General features: G+C 41.2%; 1 protein-coding gene across 1 annotated transcript; it reads right to left on the bottom strand.

The window, feature by feature from the left end:
• Window positions 1–27,925, bottom strand: LOC310771093 (condensin-2 complex subunit H2-like; the record flags this gene model as incomplete). Its single annotated transcript, XM_083631879.1, has 17 exons — window positions 1–144; window positions 2,032–2,181; window positions 2,556–2,657; window positions 3,707–3,756; window positions 14,898–14,975; window positions 16,145–16,226; window positions 18,322–18,419; window positions 20,012–20,078; window positions 20,402–20,485; window positions 22,630–22,745; window positions 24,104–24,252; window positions 25,594–25,673; window positions 25,816–25,878; window positions 26,074–26,155; window positions 26,317–26,378; window positions 26,473–26,574; window positions 27,821–27,925. The coding sequence occupies 17 exons, from the start codon at window positions 27,923–27,925 to the stop codon at window positions 1–3; spliced, it is 1,614 nt and encodes a 537-aa protein (XP_083488005.1).
• Window positions 27,926–27,972: the final 47 nt, after the last annotated feature.

The following is a 27,972-nucleotide window of genomic DNA, read 5'->3' on the forward strand; positions in this document are numbered from 1 at the left end:
TCAGGTAGCGCTTCCAGCTGCGGAGGCCTGGAGAGTTTTGAAGCGGTCGGTGGCCTTGTGTGTGCTGAGGAGAGTCAGTCCCATGGTGTCCAGGCTCTCCTCCAACCCCTCCACGCTGTCCACCTCCACTGTGTTGTCGTTGGCCTGGGGGTGAGCGCAGAGAACTCGTCACACCACGTTCCACAACATCAAGATCAAGATTCAATAGTTTATTGCCATATCAATTAAAATTGATTGGAAATTGCTTTGGTGAGTGCTCTGCTCATTACAGGCAAACAGAACAGACAGTAATGACAAAGTAATGACAACAATGGGGTGGCTGTAGCTCAGGAGGTAGAGCGGGTCGTCCACTAATCGCTTTGGATAAAAGAGGTCGGTGGTTCGATTACCGCTTCCTCCATGTCGAAGTGTCCTTGGGCAAGATACTGCACCCCAAATTGCTCCTGATGGTGTGCCAGCACCCTGCGTTGTAGCCTGCCGCCATCGGTGTATGAATGGGTGAATGTACCTACTGATTGTAAAGCCCAAAGCGCTATATAAATGCAGGCCATTTACGATTTACAATCCCACATCCACAGGGCAATAGAACTACATTTCTGTAAAAATGTATGAACTAAAAAAAAATCCGTAAAAACGACGGTTAGGTACAGTATATGGTACCTTTTATAGTACAGTAAGTTTTACAGAGCAAAAGGAACTCTGTAGAAAAAAGGCACAAGTGCAATAGTACAGATAAAAAGTAGAGCGCGCACATCCACTCAAAACAGCAGGTGCAGGACTAAGAAGCAACAATCACAAATAACAAAGTAGAGTCCGTACACACTGCTTAAAGATGTCTCCCAGTAGATGTTTCGGTCTCACGACCTTCTTTATTGTTGTTGTACAAAATGCGAAGGTAAATTATGAACTTCTCAGTAGCCAATGTTCATAGACGTTTTGCACCAGGACAGAAAGGGGAAAAAAGTTTATTCCCACTGAGACATGAATGGATTAATAATAATAATAATAATAACTAATTTATATAGCGCCTTTCATAAAAGCCAAGGATTGCAGGTTGTATAGGTGGTTGTGAAACCGAATCATCTGAAATAAATCTACTGGGAGACATCTTTAAGCAATGTGCGGACTCTACTTTTTTATTTGTGACAAGTGCAATAGTAGAAACGTAAAAGTGTGGTGCATAAAAAGTGTCTGGTGCATGAAAGACCCAACTACTACTATATTATATTTACTACTATATATTATAATGACTACAATGTTATACTTACAACTATGTTTAGATTGGGGTCGTGAACTGAACAGCTGAGGAGGAGTTAAGGGCCCTAACAGCTTCAGGGTACGAGCTGTTACACAGACGAGTGGTTCTGCTCTTGATGCTGCATACCCTTTTTCCTGAAGGAAGGCGGGCAAAGAGAGCATTGGCTGGGTGGGAGGGGTCCCTAACTGTCTTCAGTCCCAGCTTTAAAATGCGGACACCATAGATGTCGCAGATCTTTACAGATGATTTTTGATGCCGTTTTCACGACCTTGTTCAGCCTCCCTCTGTCCTCAGCTGAGCAGTTACCATACCAAACCAAACTGTGATAGAGAATGTGAGCACACTCTCTATCATAGCTTGATAAAAGTGACACATCCCTGCTTTTGATACCTTAAATTTCTTGAGCTGATGGTGGTCCCCAGGAATTTGAAGCTCTCCACTATCTCAACAGCCTGATCATTTATGACTAAAAGTTGGAGCTCGACTTTGTTTTTGTGGAAGTCTACAACCACCTCCTTGGTTTTGGAGAGGTTTAAGTTGTTCTGGGCGCACCACTCAACTAGTGAGGAGACTTCTGCTCTGTAAGCCGTTTCATCATTACAGGAGATCAGACCCGTCACAGTGGTGTCATCCGCAAATCTTAAGATTTTAACCAAGTCGGAAATAGAGATCACGTAGATGACAGAGGGGCAGATCAATCCATATGATAGCAAAGACAGTATGTTAGATTTGATGTAAGGCGTCTTGAATTGGATAAATATTGTAGTATTTACCAGTTGGAGTGAGGCCACCATGTACTTGCAAGCTTCAAAGTTGTCCAAGCCGTAGACAATGGAGGCAAAGGACCTGCTGCTGCCCACGCCGTTTAAAGCCGCTACAATCCTGTCCTCGTAGTCATGGATGTCAAAAACTGGACGCTCCTCCTAGAGACAGAGACAGTAGATGACAGGGGGGACAGATGTCAGTGTTTCACGTCATTTCACATAACTCATTAAATTTGGGTAGCCCACCCAGGGAAATTGGACTATTACAGCAGCAAATACTGATAGAGCAAATAACATTTTAACATAAGAGTAGAATAGAATTCTTGCATCACATTATTATATCTGCTTCACAAAACTAGCAATAATCAAAGGGAGTATAACAGAATTTGCAAATATAGCGAGTGTGTTACGGTTACATTCAATGTACAAAAAATGCAACCAAAATACAGCCTCCTCCTCCTCCTGAGATGAATAGACGGGGCACTAAAGGTACAGAGCATTCAGACTCAGGTACAACAGACTCAGTGTTGTACCTGTATTGCCAGTTTAGTACGGATCTTGTCCTCCCAGTCCTTGACTCTTCTTGACATCTCTGTTTCCTGGGCGTAACCCTGCGACTCCACCAGGAATTGCTCCTGCAAAGAGTTTCATCAACAAGCCGTTATATGCACCATTCTTTGAAAGGATAGTTTCATAAGCTACCAGTTACTGCACATCTGAAGAAACTGTAAAGTTACGGCAAAGCTTCCCTCATGACAAATATAGTTTGGCTTAACTTAAGTTACTTAGAAACTAGTTCAGATACTACTTGCAGATTTAGACATGACTAGAAATCATTTCTAGCATGGCGTGCTCACCTGCTCAACTGTTGAGCAATCGAGCAAGGCAGCCCCGGGCCACCTTATTATAGTTGTGAGATCATTTTTACAATGTAATACATGTCATGTAATACAAAATTTGATTTTATTTGTAATAAGTGACTAATAAAGTGAATGTTGACAGTTTCAAAACTAAATAATCTTATCTAGTTTGTTAACACTCTGTTGGATATGATGTAATGTCTACCACTCATACATTATACTCAATCTGGACGTAGTGAAGCAAAGGAAAATCATGAGGTAATGGCATTAGGGATGAAACGATAATGATAACCGTGATACAATTCCTTCTGATAACCGTACCATTTCAAATTTTTTATTACCTTTAAAACCATGGTACCATGATTACCGTGTTACCATGATTACAGCGCTTTGAAAAACATGGTAAATACTGTCCATCATCAACCAAAGTTGGCAACCGTCTCCCAGATGCAGAAGTGCAGCCTTGAAGAAATGATTTCAGTGAGTGTATCAGTCCTTTTTGGCTCTGAGTTTTCAATATAAAACTTGGTGAAATGATTTCCGTGAGTGTATTAGCACTTTTTAACACCACTTTTTGGAATTCTTCAGCACATTTTAACAATACCGTGATAATACTGATAACCGTGATACTTTTGGTCACTATAATCATGATTTTCATATCGTTTCAGCTCTAAATGTCATGTGACAGAAGATAGCCGGTTTCTATAAGACACCGAATGAAAATCACGAGGTAATGTCATGTGACAGAAGATACCCAGTTTAAATCATTAGGTAATGTAATGTGACAGAAGATAGCCAGTTTCTATAAGACACTGAATGCGTACCACACTTTGCCTCACAAGGTCTTCATAACTCAGTGCATCCGGCTGGGCTTCTGGAATCATAGAAAGACAAAAACACAGTGAATCACTAGTCTACAGCCGAACACACTTCATTAGAAATCTGGTGCCATGAGATGATGTGATAATTTACCACTTGCCCAGAATGTTTTTGTTTTGGGATTAAATTGGTGGTTTATCTGACACCAACAAACAAATAACTTGCCCAAGTACTCCTCAGGTCTTCACATTTTTTTTGACAATCAGAATGACATAAACATGACCATAAAATGCATTTCAGATATTATGTATGTATAGATAGTAGGGCTGTGGCGATTCACTTATCTCCCGATTCGATACTATCACGATTCTTGGGTGCCGATTCGATTTATATTGCGATTCTTAAGTATTGCGATTCTACGATTATTGCGATTCGATATTACGATTTATTTGCGATTTTTGTTTATTTTTTTCTTTTCTTTTTTCAGTTTGTTTGCTTTTTTACACTAGATTAGAACATGGGAAAAGTTGAATCATACACTAGAGACTGTATATTATATATCATGAGTAGGGCTGGGCGATATAGTTAAAAACAGGGGCGGACTGGGATCATAATTCAGGCCGGGCATTAGATACCAAGCAGGCCAGGCCGATATGGGCCAACGCGCGTGAAATTTGGGCCGTTTGAAGCCAGATTTGGGCCGTTTAAAGTCCAATTTTACAATGAGATGCACCCACTTTAACCCTGAAGTGTAGTTATTACTTCAGACTAACTAATAAAGTAATAAAACCACTAGTAAACCAGTAGGCGGCGCCTGGCCTGCTGTTCAGTGAGTGGCCTGACTGCAAGCACCCAAAAAAAAAAAAAAAAAAAAAAAAAAAAAATTTTTATTTGCGATTATCGATTCTGGAATAAAAGATCGATCCAAAAAATCGTGACATTAAAAATCGCGATACTTAGGTGAATCGATTTTTTCCCCCACCCCTAATAGATAGTATTCAATCAGTGTCATCACGGTCGCTGTGGCCATGTTGTTGACATAGCACAGCTCTCAACTAGTGACAGCCTATGTGAGAGTAGCCCCATAATGTTGCGCTATGTTCTCCATATACACTCTCGAACTAGCGTCACAAAGACTTCCATAAGTTAATTGGGGGACTCAGCTGTTCAAAACGCTCTCCTACCAGTCTCCGACGTCCGATTGCTGATCCGAAGATATAATAATCCTCCTACGGAAGCCAGCAGTTTAGGCATGGGGTTTAAAATTATATTCCTGTGTGAAACAACCCGTTTAAAAGCAGTCTTTCCACAGCCTGTGCTGAATTTACAGCAGGGTGTGTTAGTTTTTTTTGTATTTTATTTTTTCAATTTCAATTTTAACAAAAGACAAACAAAACAAACGAACAAGCTCAGACACAGGAAAGGAAAGAGAAGAAAAAAACATATCGACAATAATGTGGTGATACCGTCCATATAGGGGTCGAGGTAGGCCAGAAACGGGTCCCAAATAGTTAGAAACTTATGAAGTGAGTTGTTTCTCAGGGATCTGAGCCTCTCCTCCATCCTTATGACCGAGATCATGTCCGTCAACCACAGTTGGAAAGGAGGCGGAGAGGGGGACTTCCACTCTTTCAGGATACGTTTTTTGGCAACAGTTGTCCCCAGTGTCAGAGACTGTTGAACGGCTGTGGGGAAGCCCAGAGAGGTCACCGAGCAGCCGAAGATGGGCGAGTCCTGCCTCCGGCTGAAGCGTTATTTTGTAGACCTTAGAGTACCAGTCAAATATTTTAGCCCAGAATCCTGTCAGTGAAGGGCAGAACCAGAGGGCATGAGACAAAGTGCCCTCTGACACCTGTCGCACAGTGGTGAGACGGGAAGAGGGGAAGAACGTGTGCAACTTATGCTTAGAATAGTGAAGGCGATGAACGACTTTAAATTGAATGAGCTGGTGTCTACTATTAACTGAGCATAGTTGTACCACAGACAAAGTCTTTTCTCATACAATGTCAGGTAGATCAATACAAAGTTCCCCCTGCCATGGTTCTTTAATTCTCTCAGTAGAGGCCATGGTGCGGTTATCAAACAGACATACAAATCTAGAAATAAGATGCTTGGAGTGAGGTGGGCTCAGCAAAACATCAAAAAAGGCATGTTCATTTGGAAGCGCTTCAAAGGCGCGGATCTTGGATCGAACATAATTTCTGATTTGCAGGAATCTGAGCCAGTTTGTGTTAGGCAACTCAAATTTCCTCTTCAGTAGATCAAATGATGCTAAATTATCATTTATGTAAAGGTCTTTGATGGAAACTAGCCCCTTCTCACTCCAGGCATGATAGTTTCTGTCCGACCACGGAGGCAAAAAAGAGTGATTAAAACAAATTGGTGTATGGACAGAGACATTTGGTAGACCCAAAACATTCCTGACCTGGTTTAGAATTCTGAGGGATTTTTTCACAACAAAACCTAAATGCTGTAAAGTCCCAGGCTTCTCTGGCTTATAAAATAACACGGCTGGTAAAGAACAGGTGGCAAGAGAGCTGGCGTCCATTTTCAGCCACAGGGGGGCCCCGAGCATTAAGTCGCCAGGAGTCCCTTGCCGCCAGAACATTAAAGCCCTAACATGCCGCCAGAACATTAAAGCCCTAACATTGGCAGCCCAGAAGTAGTGCCTAAACACTGGTAAGGCCAGCCCTCCTTCGGACTTGGGTTTCTGCAAGTGAAACAGCAGGGTGTGTTTGATCTCACTATCATGGTGCACCACTTGCATGCAGTGAGCAGTCACACGGAGACGGCGGCACAGTGATCAAATCATCAAATCCAGCGCACCTGGGAAGCAAAACATGTCATGAAATACTCAAAATCCCAAGGTTCCTCTCGGCACTGGGAAGCTTCTCCTCTCCTAAATACGGCACAGGCTGTAGAAAGACTGCTTTTAAACGGTTGTTTCACGCAGCAGTATCATTTTAACCACCCGCCTAAACTACTGGCTTCCGTAGGAGGATTATTATATCTTTGGATCAGCAATCGGACGTCGGAGACAGGTAGGAGAGCGTTTTGAACAGCCGAGTCCCCCAATTGACTTATGGAAGTTTGTGTGACGATAGTTCGAGAGTGTATACGCTATATGGACAACATAGCGGAACATTATGGGCCGGGGCTAATGTGAGAGCAGCGCTTATATAGGAAGCTAGCCGCCATTAGCGTTACCTTACCTCTATCGTTCCTGTTGTGTTAGGATGGTGGCCTGTGTTATACATGGCTGTAGTAATGATAGCAATAAAGCCCTGTGGTTTGTTTCTATGCCATCTCTACCGTCTGCAGACGTGAAGGGAGCGAGACTGAGGATACGTCAGCACAGGAGAGTGGAGAGAGGCAGGTGAAACAGGTGAAACTTTCTGCCAGCTCCTCACAGCAAAGTCTGTTCACCTCGTTTTTCTTTTGCTTATTACAGGCATTAACGGCAGCATACAAACAAGCTATTTTGTAATAGACCTTAACGCAACAGAAACAAGAATAAGGCTGTTACTAGTTGTCAGCTGAAGCACTGTGTGTGCAGGACGGTATGTCAACAATGTGACCGCAGCGACCGTGATGCTGCTGATCGAATACTATCTATACCATACAATTGTACATCATATATTCATGATTTTACGATATCCTTACAATATAATCTTCAATTCAAAAAAGGGCAGGAAAGATCATCACGGAACTCCTCCCCTCGGGCAGACGCTTCAGAGCTCTGCACGCCAAAACCAATAGACGCAAAAACAGTTTCTACCCACAGGCCATTACTCTGTTGAACACCTAAACCACTTAAACCAGCCGCCACTCACTTAATTTATGTTCACTGTGTTCACCGTCAACTCAAGCCTCGTTCACATTGAACAGCATACAACTGTACCGTGTACCGTGTAATATCTGCATAATCCTTGTTTACTAAACTATGTGGCGGCGTTGCACATTTTACTGTACACATTTATTGTACATTCCCTTATATATTCATATTTAAAATGCAATCCCTGTATAAGCCTTGTTTACAAACCTATGTAGCGTTGTTGCACTACTGTACATCCCCTTATATATTCATATTTAAAAATGCAATATCTGTATAAGCCTTGTTCACAAACCTATGTAACGTTGTTGCACACTTACCGTACACTTTGACTGTACACTCCCTAATATATTCATATTTTAAAATAGCCACTTTACTACATTGTATATAGCACAGTCACCACATTGTATATAGCAGTCACTGTAAATGTTTTGCTTATGTCCAACAAAGTATTCCTTGATCGCCTTGACTATGTGTAACCTTCTTTCTCCTTTTTTTCCCCTCTATATGTGTGTACTTGTGTGCAAAGCTAACCGGAGCCCAATTCCTTGTATGCGTTTGCATACAGTACTTGGCCAATAAAGCTGATTCTGATTATCTTCAATCTATGAAGATAAAATCAGGCCTGTGGGGCGTTGCATATAGTCAACCCATTTTTCCGGAACTGTTCCATCCTATGTTTAAAGCGGGACTTACCCCCCCAGATTTCCTGCAAAACGGCACTCCACTCGATCCGAAAACCCCGCAGGCAAGATGGCCGCCCACACTCCCCTCCTTACCTGGCAGAATTCCTCCCCCATAAACTAACATATCTTGGCCGATAAGTATGTAACATAAAAAACAAAACAACCCGTAATATCTTAATTTTATGTAGAATGCAGAGGACATGTAACTGTTTAGTTAAACTTGCATTCCAGGAATATTGTGCTCTAAAGATGACGTTAGTGGCTCGAGACTGTTTCGTCCTGAAACCCACACGCTTTGCGCCAGCGTAACCTATGTGGGATTCGAAATAACGCATCAGATAGAAAACGTTATGAATATAGCCACGTTATTAACAACAAACTAACGCTGGTGATCCGTATGGAAACAGTGTTACTCGAAATGGTTAAAAGTTATATCAATTTGGTCATTCAGTGGCATTTTACTGCCATATAACATAACTATCGGCTAATATTAGCCACAGTAGGCATTACCCAGGGATGCATTGGTCTTAAAGGGCTCGCGCCGCGTGAACTACAGTAATAATAAATGGGGAAAAAAACTATTTTTCACATGAGTGGGGCGCGTGCTAAACCCACCGTGACGACACGATGTACCAAGTATCCCATTCATTTGAGGGCACAAGAAAAGCAGTGTCATAGAGGGAACTTATGCTGCTGAAAAATGGTACAATGGTAACAGTTTGGTCTCAAATGTGGAAATTTTGACCAGAATTATTCACACACCACCCCAAGTCATATATATTGGTTAAAAGCTGAAAAAAAGTGTTTTGGGCGTAAGTTACACTTTAACAAAGGCAGTTAACTTCTCCATATTGTAAATGTCATCAAAAGACATCTTCCTCTGTCCGTTCCATATTTCTGCTTCAACTTTGCTTGACAGAACAGAAACATTCATACTGTCTTTGATGCTGGCAGACTGTTCTGTCTGATAATTGACAATATATGTGATATGAACGTAATGGTGTTGTGTTGTAGCTTTTCCAGTAAAAGCAGCACTTCCCGTTTACATGAGAACTGTTAAAGGTGTTCTTGTTCCTACAGTAGTTGGATGTTTGAGCTTCACTGTGCAGAATGTCTGCAGAGTATCCACAAGAGTCTGCTGAAAGTGGACATTTTCTCTGAGCTCACTGAAAAGGTGATCCCAAACATCCCCCGCCCCATCCCATTTTCTCCCCAGTTGTACTTGGCCAATTCATTAAAATTAAGAATGAAAATAATCCCAGTTCCCACTAGAGCTGTGCATCTTCACTGATCTCACGATTCGATACGATTCGATTATACAAGTCTACGATTCGATTCGATTCTACGATGCATCTTAAATCGATGCATCACTTTTTCCGCAATACATGATTTATTTTTTCTCACTTTCTTTTTTCTCACTGTGTGGCTACTTTTAAAATAAAAGTGCATTTGGAATTGCATTGTATTATGATCCATAATTAAAATAAACAACTGCATGTACTTACATTCTATTTTATTTGATTATAAAAAATAAAAATAAAAAAACTTTTTTTTTTTTTAATAATCGATTTTTGATATTTGTTAATCGATTCAGAATCGTCCTATTAAGCATCGCGATGCATCTCTGAATCGATTATTTTCGGCAGCTCTAGTTCCCACATACAGTATTAAGGGGCTGGTGCCTGTATCAGTTCCTTTGGGTTTGAAAGAAGAAAAAAAAAGAAGAAAAAAAAGGCAATTCCAGCCGCACAGGCCCGCGCTGGAATTACGGTCTCGCTGGCCGTAATTTGCCCATGTATAATAGTATCCTTCTTTGCCTTGTATATTTTCTTAATTTTGTCTGCTTTTTGTAAGGTATATTTAAAAAATAATAATTGGCCAAATCTTTGCCTATACTGTATATTCAAGAAAAATATTGGTATCGACATAATATCGGTATCAGTAGATATCCAAATTCAGGTATCAGAATCGGATCGGAAGTGAAAAAAGTGGATCGGTGCATCCCTAGATTAAACAGCTGTCATCTGGTGCATTTTAGGCCCAGGAGAAACAGAGTTGATCTGGTTCATTTCTGGTTGAGCAATGCAATGCACCTCAAAATAAAGTAAGCCATTTACAGTTAGTTTGTCAGTAAAAGGTTTGATGTAAATCAAAAGCACTCCACTACTGCACTGGTGAGAGTAGCTGTCGTATAGACAGGGGGAGTGACTATCAGCTACTGTCATCAACTTAATACCAACATACTAGTTTAGTTACTTTCAATTGCATGGAGGGGAAAGTTACGACTTATCAACTTTGAAGCGTTATTTACCCCCCCTTACCAACATGCTTGGTCCCAATCGATTCCTTAATTATTCTACTTTCATATGGTATAAAGACCATCACTCTAGCTTTAAAAATGAGCTCGCTGTCAGCCGTAGATGTACCAGCCAAATTCAGTTTAAAAATGTGGGAGTTTAAGGTCGCCGTTTTTATTTGCATTTTGACAGGCTATGCAGCATGAAACATATTAATACGAAAAAAGAGCGCTGCTTGGTGGACCATTTGCACGCCGAATTTAGTAGAAGGCCCGGATAACTTGAACTTAATTGACTCACTTGCACAATACATCCATGCCGTCTGTAACCGCGTGCAGCCGAGACGTTGCAGTATCCCAGTGTTTGCGGAGACAGAAATCTGCGGCCACATACCGTGGCCGCCCGCAGATCTAAACCCTTGTTGGCTTGTGTAATACAATGCAACGACTGCCTGGCTTGTGAGCTAACTTACTGCTTGATAAAATAAAAATAAAAATAAAAATAAGAAGGGGCATATAATATGCTGTTACTGTCGTGTAAATATATCTATTACTGTCAGGTCATCACAGCAAAGTGGAATTTTGATGTCATCATCATTCACTTCCTATAGTGGAGCTGAACCTCCACTGATATATATATATATATATATATATTGATGTTGACAAAAGTTTATAATAAACAAGCAATGTTATGTTTTGCAATTTTTTCCCTTACTGTATCGAAAATGAATCAAACCATGACTTCAAAACTGTACCGACAGGTAATTTTTGTGTACCGTTACACCCCTACTGTCCAGTATTCAGCACTAAAGGAACACTCCGCCCATTTTCAACCAGCTTTGTATCATTAGAACATCAGTAGTATATCAGAAAACTGTAAACTGTTTTGAAGTCTGTCATGGTTACAATCTCTTCTATAAAAATAGACTAGGGAAATTAGGCGGAGGAGTATGTCTCTATGTAAACTCCAGATTCCAGGCAAATGTCAGTGAAAATACTGACCTTGACCCCTCCGACTCTCTCTTCATTGACTTAAATCTTCAAAATGGTAAAAAACTCACAGTTGGAATAATATATCGCCCCCCTGACTCAAACTTTGCTGTGTTTAGGGACAAACTAGAAGAAACATTATATACTTTAAATAAGAAAAATAACAATTGCATTCTAACTGGTGATTTTAACATAGACATCTCAAAGGAAGATGCGACTAAAAATGATTTCATTAATACTCTCCATTCATTTTCATATTTTCCAACGATTAACACCTATACAAGAATAACACATACGTCCAAGTCTATCATAGACAATATTCTCACTAACATTCAAAATACTACCCTGGAATCTGGAGTGGTTCTGACTGATATTACTGATCACTTCCCCATTGTGTTGTTTGTAAATCTTGCTTATGAACTAGCACCTCCTCCCTGTATAACAACTACTAAAGTATTAAACAACAAAACATTGAGGAAGTTGTGTGATAACCTGAAGATCAAGACATGGAATAGTGTGTTTAATGCTCATGATACAGATACTGCATATGACAGTCTCATTGGTGAATTATCAGATTCTATCCGCAACACTATACCTGAGAAAACTGTCACATGCAGTAAAACTGATCAGAACCCTTGGCTCACAAAAGGGATATTAAATTCCATAAAACATAAAAACAAACTCTACAAACAGTATCTAAAACAACCGAGTATTGTTAATAAAAATAAATATAATGTATACAGAAATAAACTGACTCATGTAATAAGAAAAAGTAAGTGTATCCACTTCACCGATCAGATAAGAGCATCTCAGGGTGACACAAAGAGGACTTGGTCAGTCCTGAATAAAGTTCTGAACAGGGACAAAAAGCAATCAGTACGGTACTCCCTGACCCTGCAAACCTGTCTCAACAGGAACTTTCTGATCAATTTAATACCTACTTTACATCCATTGGTGAAGATCTGGCAAATAAAATCAGCCATCCTCAGGGTGTCTCTTATAAGCAGTATCTTACAGGAGACTATCCTAACTCCTTTTTCATGAAACCGACTGATAGTGATGAATTACATGACATCATCATGAATCTAAATAACACTCATACAGCTGGTGCTGATGGAATCTGTAGTAAAATCTTGATTGCCATAGTCAAATTTGTCGTGAAACCACTCGCACATTGCATAAATCTCTCATTACATCTGGGTGTGGTTCCAAAAATGACTAAAATTGCGAGAGTAATTCCAATTTATAAATCAGGTGATAAAAATAGCATCACTAATTACCGACCAATCTCCGTTCTACCTGCCCTCTCTAAAATATATGAGAGAGTTGTATACAACAGACTTAGTAAATACCTAGATAAGCTCAATATACTCACCAGCTCTCAGTACGGCTTCAGGAAAAAAAATACAACTTGTATGGCCATTTTAGATCTTGTAGAAAAAATTAATGATGCCATTGATCAGGGGAACTGTGGAGTGGGTGTTTTCCTGGACCTCTCAAAGGCCTTTGACACCATTGATTTTAATATATTACTGGGGAAACTGCACCACTATGGTATTCGAGGACTGGCTCTTAAATGGTTCAGCAGCTACCTACATAATAGGCAACAGTATGTTGATATAAATCATCATAAATCTAAAAAGTTGGATATGAAATATGGGGTACCCCAAGGTTCAATTTTGGGGCCTTTGCTTTTCATCCTGTACATTAATGATTTTGTTAACTCATCTAAATTATTATACAAAGTTATTTTTGCTGATGATACAAATCTATTTTTGTCCCACAATAACTCACTTGAGCTCCAAGACTTACTCAATGGTGAACTGCTGAAAGTGGATACCTGGTTCAAATGCAACAAACTGTCCCTCAACATCAGCAAGACTAACTTTATCATATTTCATTCCAACAAAATTACAGTTGATCACATCTGTGTCAAGATAGATGGAAAGGAGTTGACAAGGGTAAATTCCAGTAAGTTTTTAGGCATCCTCATAGATGAGAAACTCAACTTCAAATGTCATATTGATCATTTGTTGTCTAAACTGTCCAAATATGTCGGCTTATTTTTCAAATTACGTTACTTTCTTCCCTTGTCTGCTCTTCTCATCTTATATAAAACTATGTTTGAACCTCATATAAACTACTGCAATATCATATGGTACAATACTTTCCCAAGTCACCTCAAAAAATTAGAAAGTCTACAAAAGAAAATTATAAGAGCCATATCCTGGTCAGGCTTCAATACTCCTACACGTCCCCTGTTCCATCGCTATGACCTCCTGAGGCTTGCTGATTTCAACCTTCATCAAAATGCTTCCATGATGTATCAAGTTATCTACAATTTAAACCCCAAACTATCCAAGCTTATTCCAGTCAGCTCTCCCATTCATACCCATAACACTAGAAACACACATCTTATTTTTGGCAAGAGAAGACGCTTAAAATGCACCAGCTTAACCATCACCACTAGGGGCCCGCAGATCTGGAATAAGCTTGATGAGAGCCTGAAAATGGCACAATCTATCTCCACTTTCAAGAAGAAACTGAAATTAAAACTGCTCAACTCATACTTATAGTTCACTACCGATCTGGGAATGTTTGTTGTTCGTTTGTTGATTGTACTGTGTATTTCTTTGTTGTTTACGTTGTGTTCTATGTTGTTTACTGTATGTATTGTTATGTTGTGTGTAATTGTATTGTATCATGTTATGTAGTGTATTGTTTCATGTTATGTCTGTTATATGCTGCCATTTTTACCCATTTGTGTCCCATAATGATGACCACCTTCCTGCGCAGGCTTCCGCTATAAGCTTTAAATAGCTTCTTGGGAGACCTGGCACTCACACAAACCTTTATTAGGATGTCATTGATGACCCAACCTGTATTGTGTGTTGTGCGAAAATAAATGAAATGAAATGAAATGAAATTTAATTTGACAGTTATTGCGTGTTAAAGTGTGGACCAGTGACATCACTGGTCCACACTAACTCAAATTAATGACTCATTAACTCAAATCAACTCTCAATAACTGTCAAACTATTCATCATTCATCTAGTTTGACAGTTATTGAGAGTTGATTTGAGTTAATGAGTTTTCTGATATACTACTGATGTTCTAATGATACAAAGCTGGTTGAAAATGGGCAGAGTGTTCCTTTAAAGCCCTTGTTTGTATGCTGTGATTGGCTAGTTACGTTCTAGATAACCCTGAATGGTTGCTTTGGAATTTTTAATCAGTCAGAAGGAACGGAGGGGGAATTGTAAGGATTTTAATCGGATAATTTAACATTTTGTGTGTGGGAAACAGACACATTATTCAAAGTAGAGTATTTTATATACATCTTAAAACATGCCTTTAGAAGTCTAAGTTTGAGTACCACAGCTTATTTTTACCTGGTGTTTGTCCACCTGCAAACTCTCCTGGAATATCATCAGGAAAGGGCTCGTCTTCATAGTCCGAGTTGTCGTCACCTTTATCAAAGGTGCAAATAAACATGAATCATCTTACACTGGCCATCTAACTCTCTGAAGTAGTTACTGCTAAATGTCAGACACTTCCCATGTCCTGTCCCCTCCTTTAGACCATTACTCAGCACTAGGGGGCAGAGTGTGCAGGAAATACAATGGCCGAATCCAAGTGTCCACCCTCCAGACTTGTGGACTTCAGTCATACATACCATGTTCAATCTCATCACATCAAGTCTGCGAGGGCGAGAGACTACAAAGCTATAAACAAGCCGCTGATAGACAGGCCTAAGGACCACAATAATAAAATGCAGTTGACCTCTAAGACCTGTACTACATATTTCTGTGTCATGATGTGGATAGTCTCGCTGGCCAGCCTCCTCTCCCTTTCGTCCGAGGAGTCTGGCGCCGCAGGTCTCCATAGTGGGATTGCGATGGGCGGCGGTTAGCGGCAGTGCCCTTGGAAAATAGTTTCAAACAATCCAACTTGCCGTTTTCAGCGTGTAGCAACGAGCTAGCATGTAGGTTTCTGCCGTTAGCTTGCTAGTTAGTTAGCGTTGTTGTTTTCACTGCGGTGGCAGGGCACTATTTACAGCGACACACAGGGAGGAGGGAGCGGAAGCCGCTCTGATTGACATGGTCGGAGCCAATGACAAAGCTTGTAATAAGCTGGGAGCGGACATCCGGCAGCGACTGAAACAGTCGCTTCAATGGGAGAGCAAAGTAGAGCAGGGGAGGTTTTATCCCAGTTATGGAGACCTGCGGCGCCAGACTCCTCGGACAGAAGGGAGAGGAGGCTGGCCAGCGAGACTATGATGTGGATGAACATTATTTCTGGCCTACATGGTTCAAGTAACATTTTAATTGTTTTACAAATTCAGAATAGTTTTTTTTGTTCGGCAAGTGGAAAAACTACCGGTACAATGTCACATCCATATTGCAATGAATTGTGGGTCATTAAATCAGTGACGTGTGTGGGTGAAGTCTGCACTCCAAGCGGACTCTCTGGAAATCTGCAGAAAATCCACTTGGACTGATGAAGTGAGGATTTGGTGACCTCATCACTTGCAGACTTCCCGGGAAAAGCGCCCACAAAGTCCATGAGTCCACAAGTGTGGTGAGGTCCAGACTTTTGGACTGAGCCTAAGAAGTATGTTAACAGCATGGGGGATTACCTTGCAGGTGGGGTTGGTAGGGCTGCTCCACCTCTGGCTGCAGAAATGTCTTCTCCAGCTCCTCATCAGAAACGAACAGAGCCTGTGACGATACAGGCTGCATCATTAGCTGCCTCACACAGCACCACATACAGTACATACTGTATCTCACGATAGGTACATGCAAACTCCCCTACCGCTCTTCTCAAGATCCTCTTTCTGGTCTTCAACTTCTCTTTCATTTTACTCAAATAAATGTAGTTCAGGTCTGCAAACAAAATGTAAAAAAATTATTGAATAGTCTCAAGTGTACTTTCACATATATAAAGTGAGGTCTCTAGACCATAGTTCAAGCAGAAGGCCATTCGTGCATAATCTAATCCGATCACCCCTGACGTCAATCAAGTTCTAGTATGACGTGGTCAGTCAAAGTCTTAGTATGACGTCCGTAATGACGTCAGATATGACGTCAGTTAATTCTCATATATATAGCAAGGGTTCTACGTCACCTCTCTCTCTCTGGCCGATCATAACAGCAGCAGCTTCACAGCAGTCCATCTCCCTTGAGCCCTCCTCCGGAGCGTTGTTTTGCCCCACCCACCTCCCCAGTCCGCCACCAACGAGTCGTGACTCCTGATCCCCCACGGGGGGGGGATCTCCTAGCCTAAGCAGATGCCCTCCTCTTGCCTCAAGAGCAGCGCCACTGGCTAATGGAGTCACCTAGCCTAAGCAGATGCCCTCCTCTTGCCTCAAGAGCAGCGCCACTGGCTAATGGAGTGGGGGGAGAGAGAGAGTCGAGAGAGAGAGTCAGGGTCAGTCAGAAGGCCAAGTCGTGCGGCGCGCAAGGCCCGACCGAGCTGGGAAGCGCCAGCCGCAACGCAAGTAGGGGGGTCAAGATCGAAGGCCCGACCGAGTTGGGAAGCGCCAGCCGCAAGTAGCCATAAGTCGTTAAAAAGGTCGAAGGCCAGAAAAGTACAACCAACTACCGGTGCCCGCAGATCTCAATTAACCTCCGGTAATCAGATCTCCCTTTTGGGGGATCTCCTAGCCTAAGCAGATGCCCTCCTCTTGCCTCAAGAGCAGCGCCACTGGCTAATGGAGTCATGCGCCAAAGTATTTGCCATGCATGCCGATTGCTAAATAAAGTTTGTTAAATCTTACCGACTGGCCTCTCATGATTGAAGTGAGGTCTCTAGACCATAGTTCAAGCAGAAGGCCATTCGTGCATAATCTAATCCGATCACCCCTGACGTCAATCAAGTTCTAGTATGACGTGGTCAGTCAAAGTCTTAGTATGACGTCCGTAATGACGTCAGATATGACGTCAGTTAATTCTATTTAAGTTGACATGTTCATCTCAGTTTCCAAAACTTTTCTCTATAACTTTTCCTTTTCTAGAAGAACCACGAACTGTACAAACCAGTTTTGTTCGATTTTCTAAATTGACAAAATCCTTTTACCTTTCTCATGTTAAATAATTTAAACATTTGGAAATTTTATGTAAGAGTTTTGATTTTTCCCACATTCAAACTATTGTCATTTTTGTTATAGAGCTCAACAATCATGTGACGTTTCTTGCCCCAGAAGTGAATTCCACATTCATTTTCTCCATAGACATTTGGAAAAATCCTTGTATAATGAGTTTTAAGGCTTGAACCAAGCCAACCAGTCTTCCAGAAAATCGTGAGTGACGATTCTCAATCTTTTTCCCCCGGCATTTTTTTGTTTTTGCTGAAAGTGAAATGTTTTATGGTCACTCACGATTCTCACAAGGATTTTTCGAAATGTCTATGGAGAAAATGAATGGGGAATTCACTTGTGGGGCAAGAAATGTCACATGACTGTTGAGCGCTATTCCCATTTCATTTAATTAATTGATTTCCCCCTTAACCCATTTTCTCTTGAATGGGCTTCGTATTTTTATGTCCTTATGTGTTTTCTTTTCAAGTCCTTTGTAAACTCTGCTTATAGGCGAGTACTACACAAATAAAGATGATTTGTTTTGTATTATTAGGAAAGCATGTGAGACAGAGTCGTTACCTGTAAACGTGGGCCCATTTTTTAACTTGTGCTCAGGGGGGTCAACTGCAACAAAAGGAAACAATTTTGTGAAGTCAGGACCAAAACATCATACCATCGGTCTTACCTTAGACAGTCTAATAAGAAGCATAAAAACACAAACGCAGTCCCTTACATACTCCCGTGAACCAACTGTTAAAGTCCTGAAGTGGAGCAGGACTCTCCCGTTTCCTCTTTCCGCCATCATCCAGACCTCCAGGAACCTTGTAGCTTTTCCCTAGGAAGCCAAAAGTCAACACAAGTATATAAACCTGCGCTCTAGCTTTTATAGAGAATGCATCCATCAGATCGGCAACACGTCATTTTGTAGTAGGCTCGATAGTCCACGCCCCCCTTTTAGGGGGAAACTCGCCATTGGAAAAGACTGTACAAGAAGCCGAAAACACTTCAAACTATTTAAAACGGTTTAAATTAATATTGATATGCCGAAGAGTTGCTGTGTTGTTGGTTTCACTAACAATAAATCAGAAAAAACGGATCTCCAATGTTTTTTCTTTTAGATTAGGGGTAACAGTGTAAATGTGGACATCGATGCATGTTGCCTGGTGGAAACTCACAAAATTCAAAGGCCTTATTTTGATGATTTCAAATTTAATACTTTTTTAATACCTTAAGACCTCCGCAGGGACCCTGACAGTGGGCTGGGATCTGGATATAGCATAAGGCAAGTAGTAACTAGCGCATAATATTAGCTTGCTTCCAAGCTTCTTCCCCGGCAGTCAAAAGTCTGTTGCCATTTTGCAGGAAGCTGGAAAGAGACCAGCTAAATGTTAGCTTGCCCCATTTCCTTATGTGGAGGAAGTCACACTAAACTTCATTCAGAAATCTGGCAACTAAATGTGGCCTTGCTTATCAGAAAAGTAGATACCGCCAGAACATAATTTACAAATCTGTAGATGCCACTCTCCAATTCGGCATACATATAATTATCCCCCAAGAAGCACTTGGATGTCAAATCTCATCTTTTGGAAGGGGTTCACTCTGCTGGGGGGAGAGGATCATGGGCGAAACATTTCTAAGTGTTTAAATATATTTGGAATGCTTCTTATTGGAGTATGTGTATGCCCATTCAGAGACAGGCTTACCAGTATTCATAAAACACATATTTCCATCAAACGTCTCAACTCATATTCTACCATGTATAAACCATAAGTTGACGACTTTAAATGGAGCTAGCCACCCATGAGAGACTGACCGGGCTGTGACTAGGTCAGTTGTGAGGGCATAGAAGGGACATGAGTCACATAACTTAAGATGGACCAAATTAATATTAATATTTTTCACAGTCTATGGCCTGCCAAGTTGCAATATATTGTCATGTCATGGTGTCTTTGGGTCATTGATAAACAAAATGTATTGTTTTTTTCCTACCGATGTTTTGTCCTGCGATGTGACATTCAAGTTGATGGCGAGTGTCTTGTGGTTTCCCCAGAAAAGGGAGCGGGGCCATGTTGCCGTTCTGATGGTGCGATTTTTTTCCCTACTGATGGGATCGGGATGATCACGCCCCCGAACTCATTTGATTGGTCACTGCAACTGCTTCTTCCTGAAAATGTGGTTAAGATTAGGGTTGTGGGGGGGGGGGGGGTGTGTTAGGGTTTGGGTATGGTCGTGGTTAAATAACAAAAATCCTAACCTTAATCTTTATTCTTAACCACATCTTTTTTACTGGCCGCACGTTTTCAGGAAGAAGCAGTTTGCGACGACCAATCAAATGAGTTCGGGGCGTGGTCATCCTGATCCCATAGTAGGGGAAAAAACATCTCACGTTCTGATGTATACCTGTGGCTGTGAGTAGTGCTTCCTTACCCGGTTTAAAGGGCTTGTCCCCGCCCAATACAGCATAAGGGTCAAGAGTCAACTTCCACACATTCACCTGAAACAAAACAAGCCAACAAGCCAATTGTATTTCTTGATACAGAACAGATTAGAACCCAGTGCCCAATTGTTTTCTTACTTTTCATATACAGAATCAGGTATTGTGTGTTAATTTCAAACTTGCTGACAGACTCACAATGGATCAAGTTTGTAATTCACCATGGAAGTGTTAGAGAACTCAATACATCCCATGTTACGGTCCCAAAATGTTACCATCCAGTGTGATGGATGACCCTTACTGATCCACCCAAGGTGAATTTTACAGGCATTTGGTGCTTGGAGGGTGGTAATTATCAAACCCTAAAAGAAACATTAGCTTACAGCATGTGTTGCCTCCTCCTCTCTCTTCGGTTTGTCAGCGTCGACGGCCTGTCTCTCTCGAAGCTTCCTGCCTTCACTAGAGACCTTGGAAAGAACACGGGAGAAACAGAAGGTATTCCAGGTAGGGCTGGGTTCAAAAAATCGATTCTCCGATTTTTAATCGATTTTTGTTTTAATCCTCGATTATCAATTCATATGTCCAGAGATTGATTTTTTTTATATTAAAAAAAAAAAAAAAAAAAAAAAAACGTTTTTAAATAAACAGGCTAAAATATTATGCTGTGTGTGGTAGTTGAAACATAGTTTCAAGTTGACGTTTATTTATGTTTGTAGTTGAAACAAAAAATAGTAAATAGAAAAAAGGAGCTTCTTGATGCTTATAGAAGGATTTAATAAAGAAGTAATGTACAGTTATACTTATTCAGTTAATACAAAGTACATCTTCAAGATAGGACAAGGGCACAAGGGACGCAACGCGTTTCAACCTCTGGTCTTCGTCAGGCTGTAGGCGGAAAAAGTTGGTTGCCGCACCTGTATAAAAGCAATACGTGGCACACGGAAATGATACTGTGACGTGTGAGCCACGTCAAACAACAGAAATGTATAGGATAGAGACAGATACAGCCCTAGAAATAGCACACTGGATTCTATACAGAAGTAGGCTATAAGTCATATCACATGGTATGCAATAGGCTATTGGCAAAAAACACACATAGGCTATAAATAATAGTGCGACTAATGCACTGAAGTGGAGACATCAAGCGGATACACAGCACATCACAAAGCAATCTACAGTTAGAACATGTGAAGCATGTTAACGGAGTTTGTAGTTGAAACAAAAACATAAATACTGTAGGCTACATGAATGGAAATGTTTGATCATTAATATCTACTTTTAGAAATTATATAGACTGAAATCAAATCACTGTGCATAATTGTGAAAGTGTCTTTATTGACAGATGAAAAGGCTGTTATTTACCCTTTGTCACCACCTGGTGAGTAAATATATGTGTAACTAAAACCATTAAAATTGACAACAGGTCTGCAACTCCCCCCCCCCCCCCCCCATGTATCTACTTGGTGCAAAAAAGGTTGGGAACCCCTGTGTTACATAACTGGACAGTCATGTAATTCAGGGTACAGCTCAAAAAACACGTTTTGGTATATCACTAACCAAATCGATATTGAAATTAATCGAATCGAAATTAATCGATTCACAACGTTGTGAATCGGAATCGAATCGATTCTTGAAATTTGAACCAATACCCAGCTCTAATTCCAGGGCATCTGGAGGTCGCCAAATTTAAAACTTTAAGCTCTTTTAATGCCGATCTGGGATTTAATTTGAGACCAATTTAGAAGCAAACCTTGCAAAACATGCCTATTTCTGATTGAAGAAGAAAAACTGGAGGGGCAAACCCGTCTTATTTGTCACACGACGACCCACAACACAATCATGGCATGCTTGACGGTGGCTGGTGAAATATAATCTCTGCATTTAACCGCAAAATGCGGCCCCAGGGCCGGACCTGGCCCCTGCCCTGGACCATCTCAATCCGGCGAAAAGTGTTGGCAGGTATGATGTCCAATGTGTGGCCCTTGGCTTACTTGATGTAAGTCAGTATGGCCCTCTGGAATTTTTTTTTGCCCGCCCCTGATTTAACCCATCCAGGCTTGTCCTTCCTCCGGGGGGCAAGTGGGCAGCTTTCTTGTGTACGGCGCCCGGGGACCAACTTCAAACATTGTATCGTATGGAGGAACCACATACAAAGAACATAAACTCCCCACAGAAAGGCCCTTTTGACGAGATATCCCGCCTGGGCAGTAGGCACTGAAGACACGAGGGGGGACACGCCCCCTCAGTGCCGACAGCGTCCCAGGCGGGAATCAAAACCCAGGACCTTCTAGCTGTGAGGAGACAGCGCTACCACTGCGCCACCGTGCACACCGAGCATAGCTAATGAAGGTTATAAAATGGGCAGATCAACAAAACAGAAAATGATTGTCAAGGGACATGAAGTCCAGCTGTGTTTAGTAAAGCAGATACGATACATATTGTAATACTAACAGGTCACTTACATCACACCCTCAACATGTCTGTGGATGTATACTTATTCTATGCACTGGACAAATGTCTGTGTTAAGGGTCAATTTATAAGGTTTATGCATTTGCATTTTTATCATATATCTTTTGCCATTTGTTAATTTGGTGTGAGTGATATACCTACCCCCTGTCCGTCAATGTGCTCGTCTGGTCTCTGGTCCATTTCCACATCATTGTCCTGTATCGGCAGAAAGTTGTCCTCTCCATCATCGTCTCCACCGTCATGGACGTTGGCCACACCTTTAATGCCCAAGATAGTACTACCATAACCAGAACTGACTGCACCTCTGATGTAGCACAGTCAGTCTGTGTCAATATAAACTGAATGGAGAGACAGACTGAAAGGTTGTCTCCATAATCCAGTGAAAGTTATTAGTCGGCTAATGTTGCTAAATGAAATGTCAATAGACGGCTGCTATCACTCAAAATAATGTATGCTAAACTGCTAGCATGGAGGCTACAGTAACACATAGTGTATGTTAACTCATTGAGTGCCAATGACGACTAAAGTCGTCAATTGAAAAAGTAACGTTCAGTGCCAATGACGACTAAAGTCGTCAATTGCGTTTTTTGACGGTGGGACGTGGATCAAAGCCTAATATATCTCCTGTAAAATTTTGGGGCATGTTGAATGTGTATAAGCTATTTTACCGACCCATTAGGTGGCGACAGTGCTCTCCAGATTAGAGAAAGTTGAGTAAAAACAGCAGAAAAAGCCGTGATGAAACCATTCTCATGTCATGCTTTTCGCTGTCGCGCTGGGAGCCGGCGCACAACAGTGGGGGGCTCCGAAAATAGACTCTGGGTGCAGCACACTTTGAAACGCGCAGCAGAAAGCCCAGAATCGGACGCAGCTTCATCCCAGCTCACAACCGAAACCCCAGAAACGAGCGAGCCCGATCCAGACTGCCCCGACGAGCGGCCGCCATCCAGGCAGCAGAGACTCGCCTGACACAAGCAGCAGTCAGAGCGAGCAGAGCCACCAGAGACACACCCACGGAGGAGGAGTTTGCAGTAGAGGGGGGTGGGGGTGCTGTTATATTGAAGGAAATTACTGTTCAGATGTTTCAGGTCAGAAAATATTAGCTTCAGAGTCAGTGATTTGCTTGAAATGCTATATTTCACAAAAGGCTCAATATCTCAGCTTCTAGATGGAAACGCCTGTATTTGCTGTTTTTGACCTATCTTCTCCGGCTGATAACTAAAGAACGGAAAATGACATCAATAAACTTTTTTTTGCTGCTGATACAATAGAGTCTCATCATTCTTTGTGCGTGTTCGGTGTTTACATAGTAATATCACACAATATTCTGTGGGCCTCGAGAAATCACTGAAAACGCTCTGAAACTCTGGCACTGGGAGCGTCCGTTCTCCAAAAGTGGCTGGCACTCAATGAGTTAAGGTGTTCGCATGGGGCCAACTATCTACCAGGGACCTCTATGTCAGGAACATGTTCTCTTCTCATCAGTTAAAGTTTAAATTGACCAGCGGGACAACCTCCCCAAATCCAGGTGTATTATTGCTTGAACACAACCTATGGTAAGGATTTGCAGCAGCATCTACTGTATCTCAGTGAACTAGAGTTTTGGTGCACCTACCTTGCTGCTGAGGGAGCGGGACTTCAGCTGGGTCATTTCTGTGCTCAATGCAAGCTGGACCCAGGGTGAGGAGAATTAGATCCTGCTCGCCTGGGATGAAGGTGTTCATCCGGAAGTCTTTATGGCTGTCCAGGATCTCCCCATTCATGCTGTCGCAGACCAGAAAATAAATAAATAAAAGTCTCGTAAGTAGGTTATCTGGAACTTTCAGGAAGTCAACTTTAAATTAAGACAGTTTAGTGCTACCTGGGGGGAAGGGGTATATATATATATATATATATATATATATATATATATATATGTATATATACACACGCACACACACTTGAGCTGCTTAATATGCTGCCATATTTACCCTGAGGTTAAGTGAATGGATGCATTCATTAGTATACACATATGTATGAACTCAAGTAGCATGCATGAGCATCAAGAAGTTATAGTAGTTTACTACAGTATGTATATGAATATTTTTCCTCATTATCATGCAAGTTTATGCAGCAAGGTGCTCCAAAATCGAATGAGTTACTCTGCTCTATAGGTGGAACCTGCATGGTGCGACGTGTGTTATTTTAAATGTACCATTGTTGCGATGTTTATTGTTGTATTATGCATCTTGTAAACCCATGAGGGCTGGGCACCGTGGAGCGCATTACACATAAATAAACAAATAAATTCATGGTGTACGTATGACATTGCAATCATGTGTTGTTCTGGAGTTACCGTGTGTGTTCACTAGGGATGGGCATCGAATTTCGAATTTTCGAATAATCGTTGTTATTATCAAGGTCGACTTTAATTATTGAAATTGAAAATTGAAAAAAAAAAAAAAAAAAAATTTGAGTGAAATGTTGCATTGTCTCCCCTGATTCGAAGTATAGTCGAATCGCTTGGTTTGAGCAAGTAAAACAATTTTTATAAGCATTTTAAGCAAGGTTTATGGAAAAATGAATGGCGGATGAAATCCCATGAAGAGGGAGAGGGGGTGACTTTGGCACCCCTTTGGCACTCAGACCTGAGCCTACTAAATATTTAATGAACTCATGATTGTCAAAACTGTTTTTTATTTTCGAAAATGTCAATGTCATGTAACATGTTCTTTACTTCAGTGGTGCAATGCTTGTTTGAGCTAAAAATCCACAGCAGAAGCTTTTTATATTAATTAATAAAGCCGTAGACTTAGAATCAGGGGAGACAATGCAACATTTCACTCACCAAAAAAAAAAAAAAAAAAAAAAAAAAATACATTTTTTAAAAAAATTACATTTTTATTTTTATTTTCGAATTTCGATTAAAAGTCGACTTTGGCCAGCGAATTTCGAATAGTGTTTTTGCTAGAAATCATCCCTAGTGTTTACAAGAATGAATCTACAGACAGACTAACAATGTTGCACCACCATGATACATAAGACCTCTAGTTACTGTATTTAAGATATTTTAATGTGTTCATTATTATTATTATTTACTGAGCCACAGCATGACATGAGACTCACCTGATGAGAGGGAGTTTCTGCCTCTCGTGGGTCTCGGGAAGAATGAGAGACTTGGGAGGGAGAGGCACCACGTGCACAGACTGAACATACAGTGGACAATAGCAGATAAACACAATTAATCTATACTAATTATATAATCACAACAAGCTATTCCAGTCGCTCTTAATTTGACTTTACAATATAAAATCTCATTTAACTTGTGTTTCTGGGAGATATACTGACCGTGTTGGAATCTGAATCAAAAGTGGATATGTCTACAGCAGTAGTAGAGTCCAAACGTTTGAACTGAAAGCAAACAAACAGAAGACTATTTTGCTCACAATTTCCACTCTTATACAGTTATATATCATGGACCTGTGATGTAGCTGCATTGGAAATATGCCAAGGTGACGCCTTGTCTACATTAGGCTAGTTACACACATGAACCACCACCAAATTACAAAATGGACCCAGAAATGCAAGGTAGCTTCTAGTTCTTACCCCAGCACCGTCATCTTCATCATGGTGTGTTGACGCCCCCTCTTCATCGCACTCCGGAGAGCCCGCTGGCTGTTTAGCACGTCTGTCAATAGAACAGCATGAGAAAAACAGCGCGCCTAATACTTCTGCACCAATCCTGACAAAATGTGTCCCCGATGCAAAAATATGTTTGAATTCAACGATAAAAAACCCAAAACATTGCCAATCTGTGTATTCTGTGCCCACACAAATATAACAGCTTACTTCTCGTTTCTGTCATTGATGTAGTCCAGGGTACTGAATACAAGCCTGTACAGGAGTTCCACCTGAGAGGATAACAGTGATATGTAACACAAGTCTAATAAGGATTAGATACAAGTATGTGTTTTGCATGGATTGGATTTATTACTTGCAGTATACCTTCTTGCTGTAGATGCATGTGGACCCTTGGATTAGAAGTGCGGCTTCTGCAAAGTTCAGCTTGATCTGCCCTCCATCAAATGTGATGTCAATTTGCTCCAACTATCAGGGAAGAAAGACAAGACTGTTTTGTAATGGTAGGGAAACTCAGGACCCAGCCGTTTTTAGGTGGTAAAGCAGGTGTAACCAATACAATTAATTATGGTTCCGTGCCATTTTCGGGTACCACCTCAAAAGGTTGCTGTGAAAAGAGCCTATATATTTGTAATATCTAATATCCATAAAACTAACCTTGCGTCACCAGGCTCTTCTCGGCGAGAAAGAGCCTGGCTCCCGCCCACAATTGATTTTGTCACCCTACCTGGTTCCGGCCTAGAGCCCGCCCTAGACCGGATGGGCAGCGTTTCTAGCTCGTCAACTTTTACGTTAACTTGACAATTTGACCCAAGTATCAGAACGGCAAACAACAAAACAAAAGATGGACGTACCGAACGAAGTTTTTGAATAAGTTCTTTTAGAAACATTGCGGATTCACAATCCCACATCTTTTAAGCCGATACAGAAGCTTTGCATCAGACAATTAATCGAGGCAAGAGACGTCAAGCTAACGGCAACAAAGACTTTTTTTGGCGCACTGCCTTCCGGTGTTCATTCTGGTTCCGTGGTTTACGCCCCATGACAAAAAGCGGGATGAAAGGTGCCCATACTACCATAAAACATGCCCAGATGTAGTATTCTCCCCCAACATGGCACAATAAACATCACCATGTGATTGTGTATCACTGTGCACTCATATCAGGGAGAAGATACAGGGTTCCAAAAGCACGCACAAATCGCTTGAGGAACAGTTTCTTCCCGCAGGCCACGAGACTCCTTAACATACACAAATAGTGCAGTAGCCGTACTGTACCGTACTGTAGCTGCTACCATTACGTATGTCTAATGTTTAACTGTATGTTTAATAAGGAATATGCTATTTGCACCCGTATGTCAAATACGCAGAATTTAAAACGCCGAGTTTAATTGTATGTTTAATAAGGAATATACTATTTGCACCTATATGTCAAATACGCCGAATTTAAAATGTTTAAGCACGGCTAAAGTATGCACAGGACATGTGCACCTATGTGCAGTGAATATGCCACTGTCTCTGACTTGTCTTATCACTATACTGCCTTATTGCTTGTTGTGTCTCTTGTTGTTTTTGCACTCATATGCCCTACATTTGTACTATGTTGTAAACGGAGTCCACAGCACAAGAATTTCACACGTGATACTTGTACCATGGAGTGACAATAAAAATCTTGAATCTTGAATATCATTGTGAAAACAAGGAAGGAACTCATACCTCTTCCAGATAATCGTTCAGTTCAGAAGCCACATCAATGTCCCAGTTTTTGGTGAGCTCACGGATAGGCTGCAGCAAATGGAAGAATCGGTGCTCTCTCTCCATGGCTTCTCCTCACTATGAATTAGAATGTTACATTATAATTCACCAAG

The sequence above is a fragment of the Poromitra crassiceps genome, assembly GCF_964638095.1.
Source record: "Poromitra crassiceps genome assembly, chromosome: 2".
Classification (NCBI taxonomy): domain Eukaryota; kingdom Metazoa; phylum Chordata; class Actinopteri; order Beryciformes; family Melamphaidae; genus Poromitra; species Poromitra crassiceps.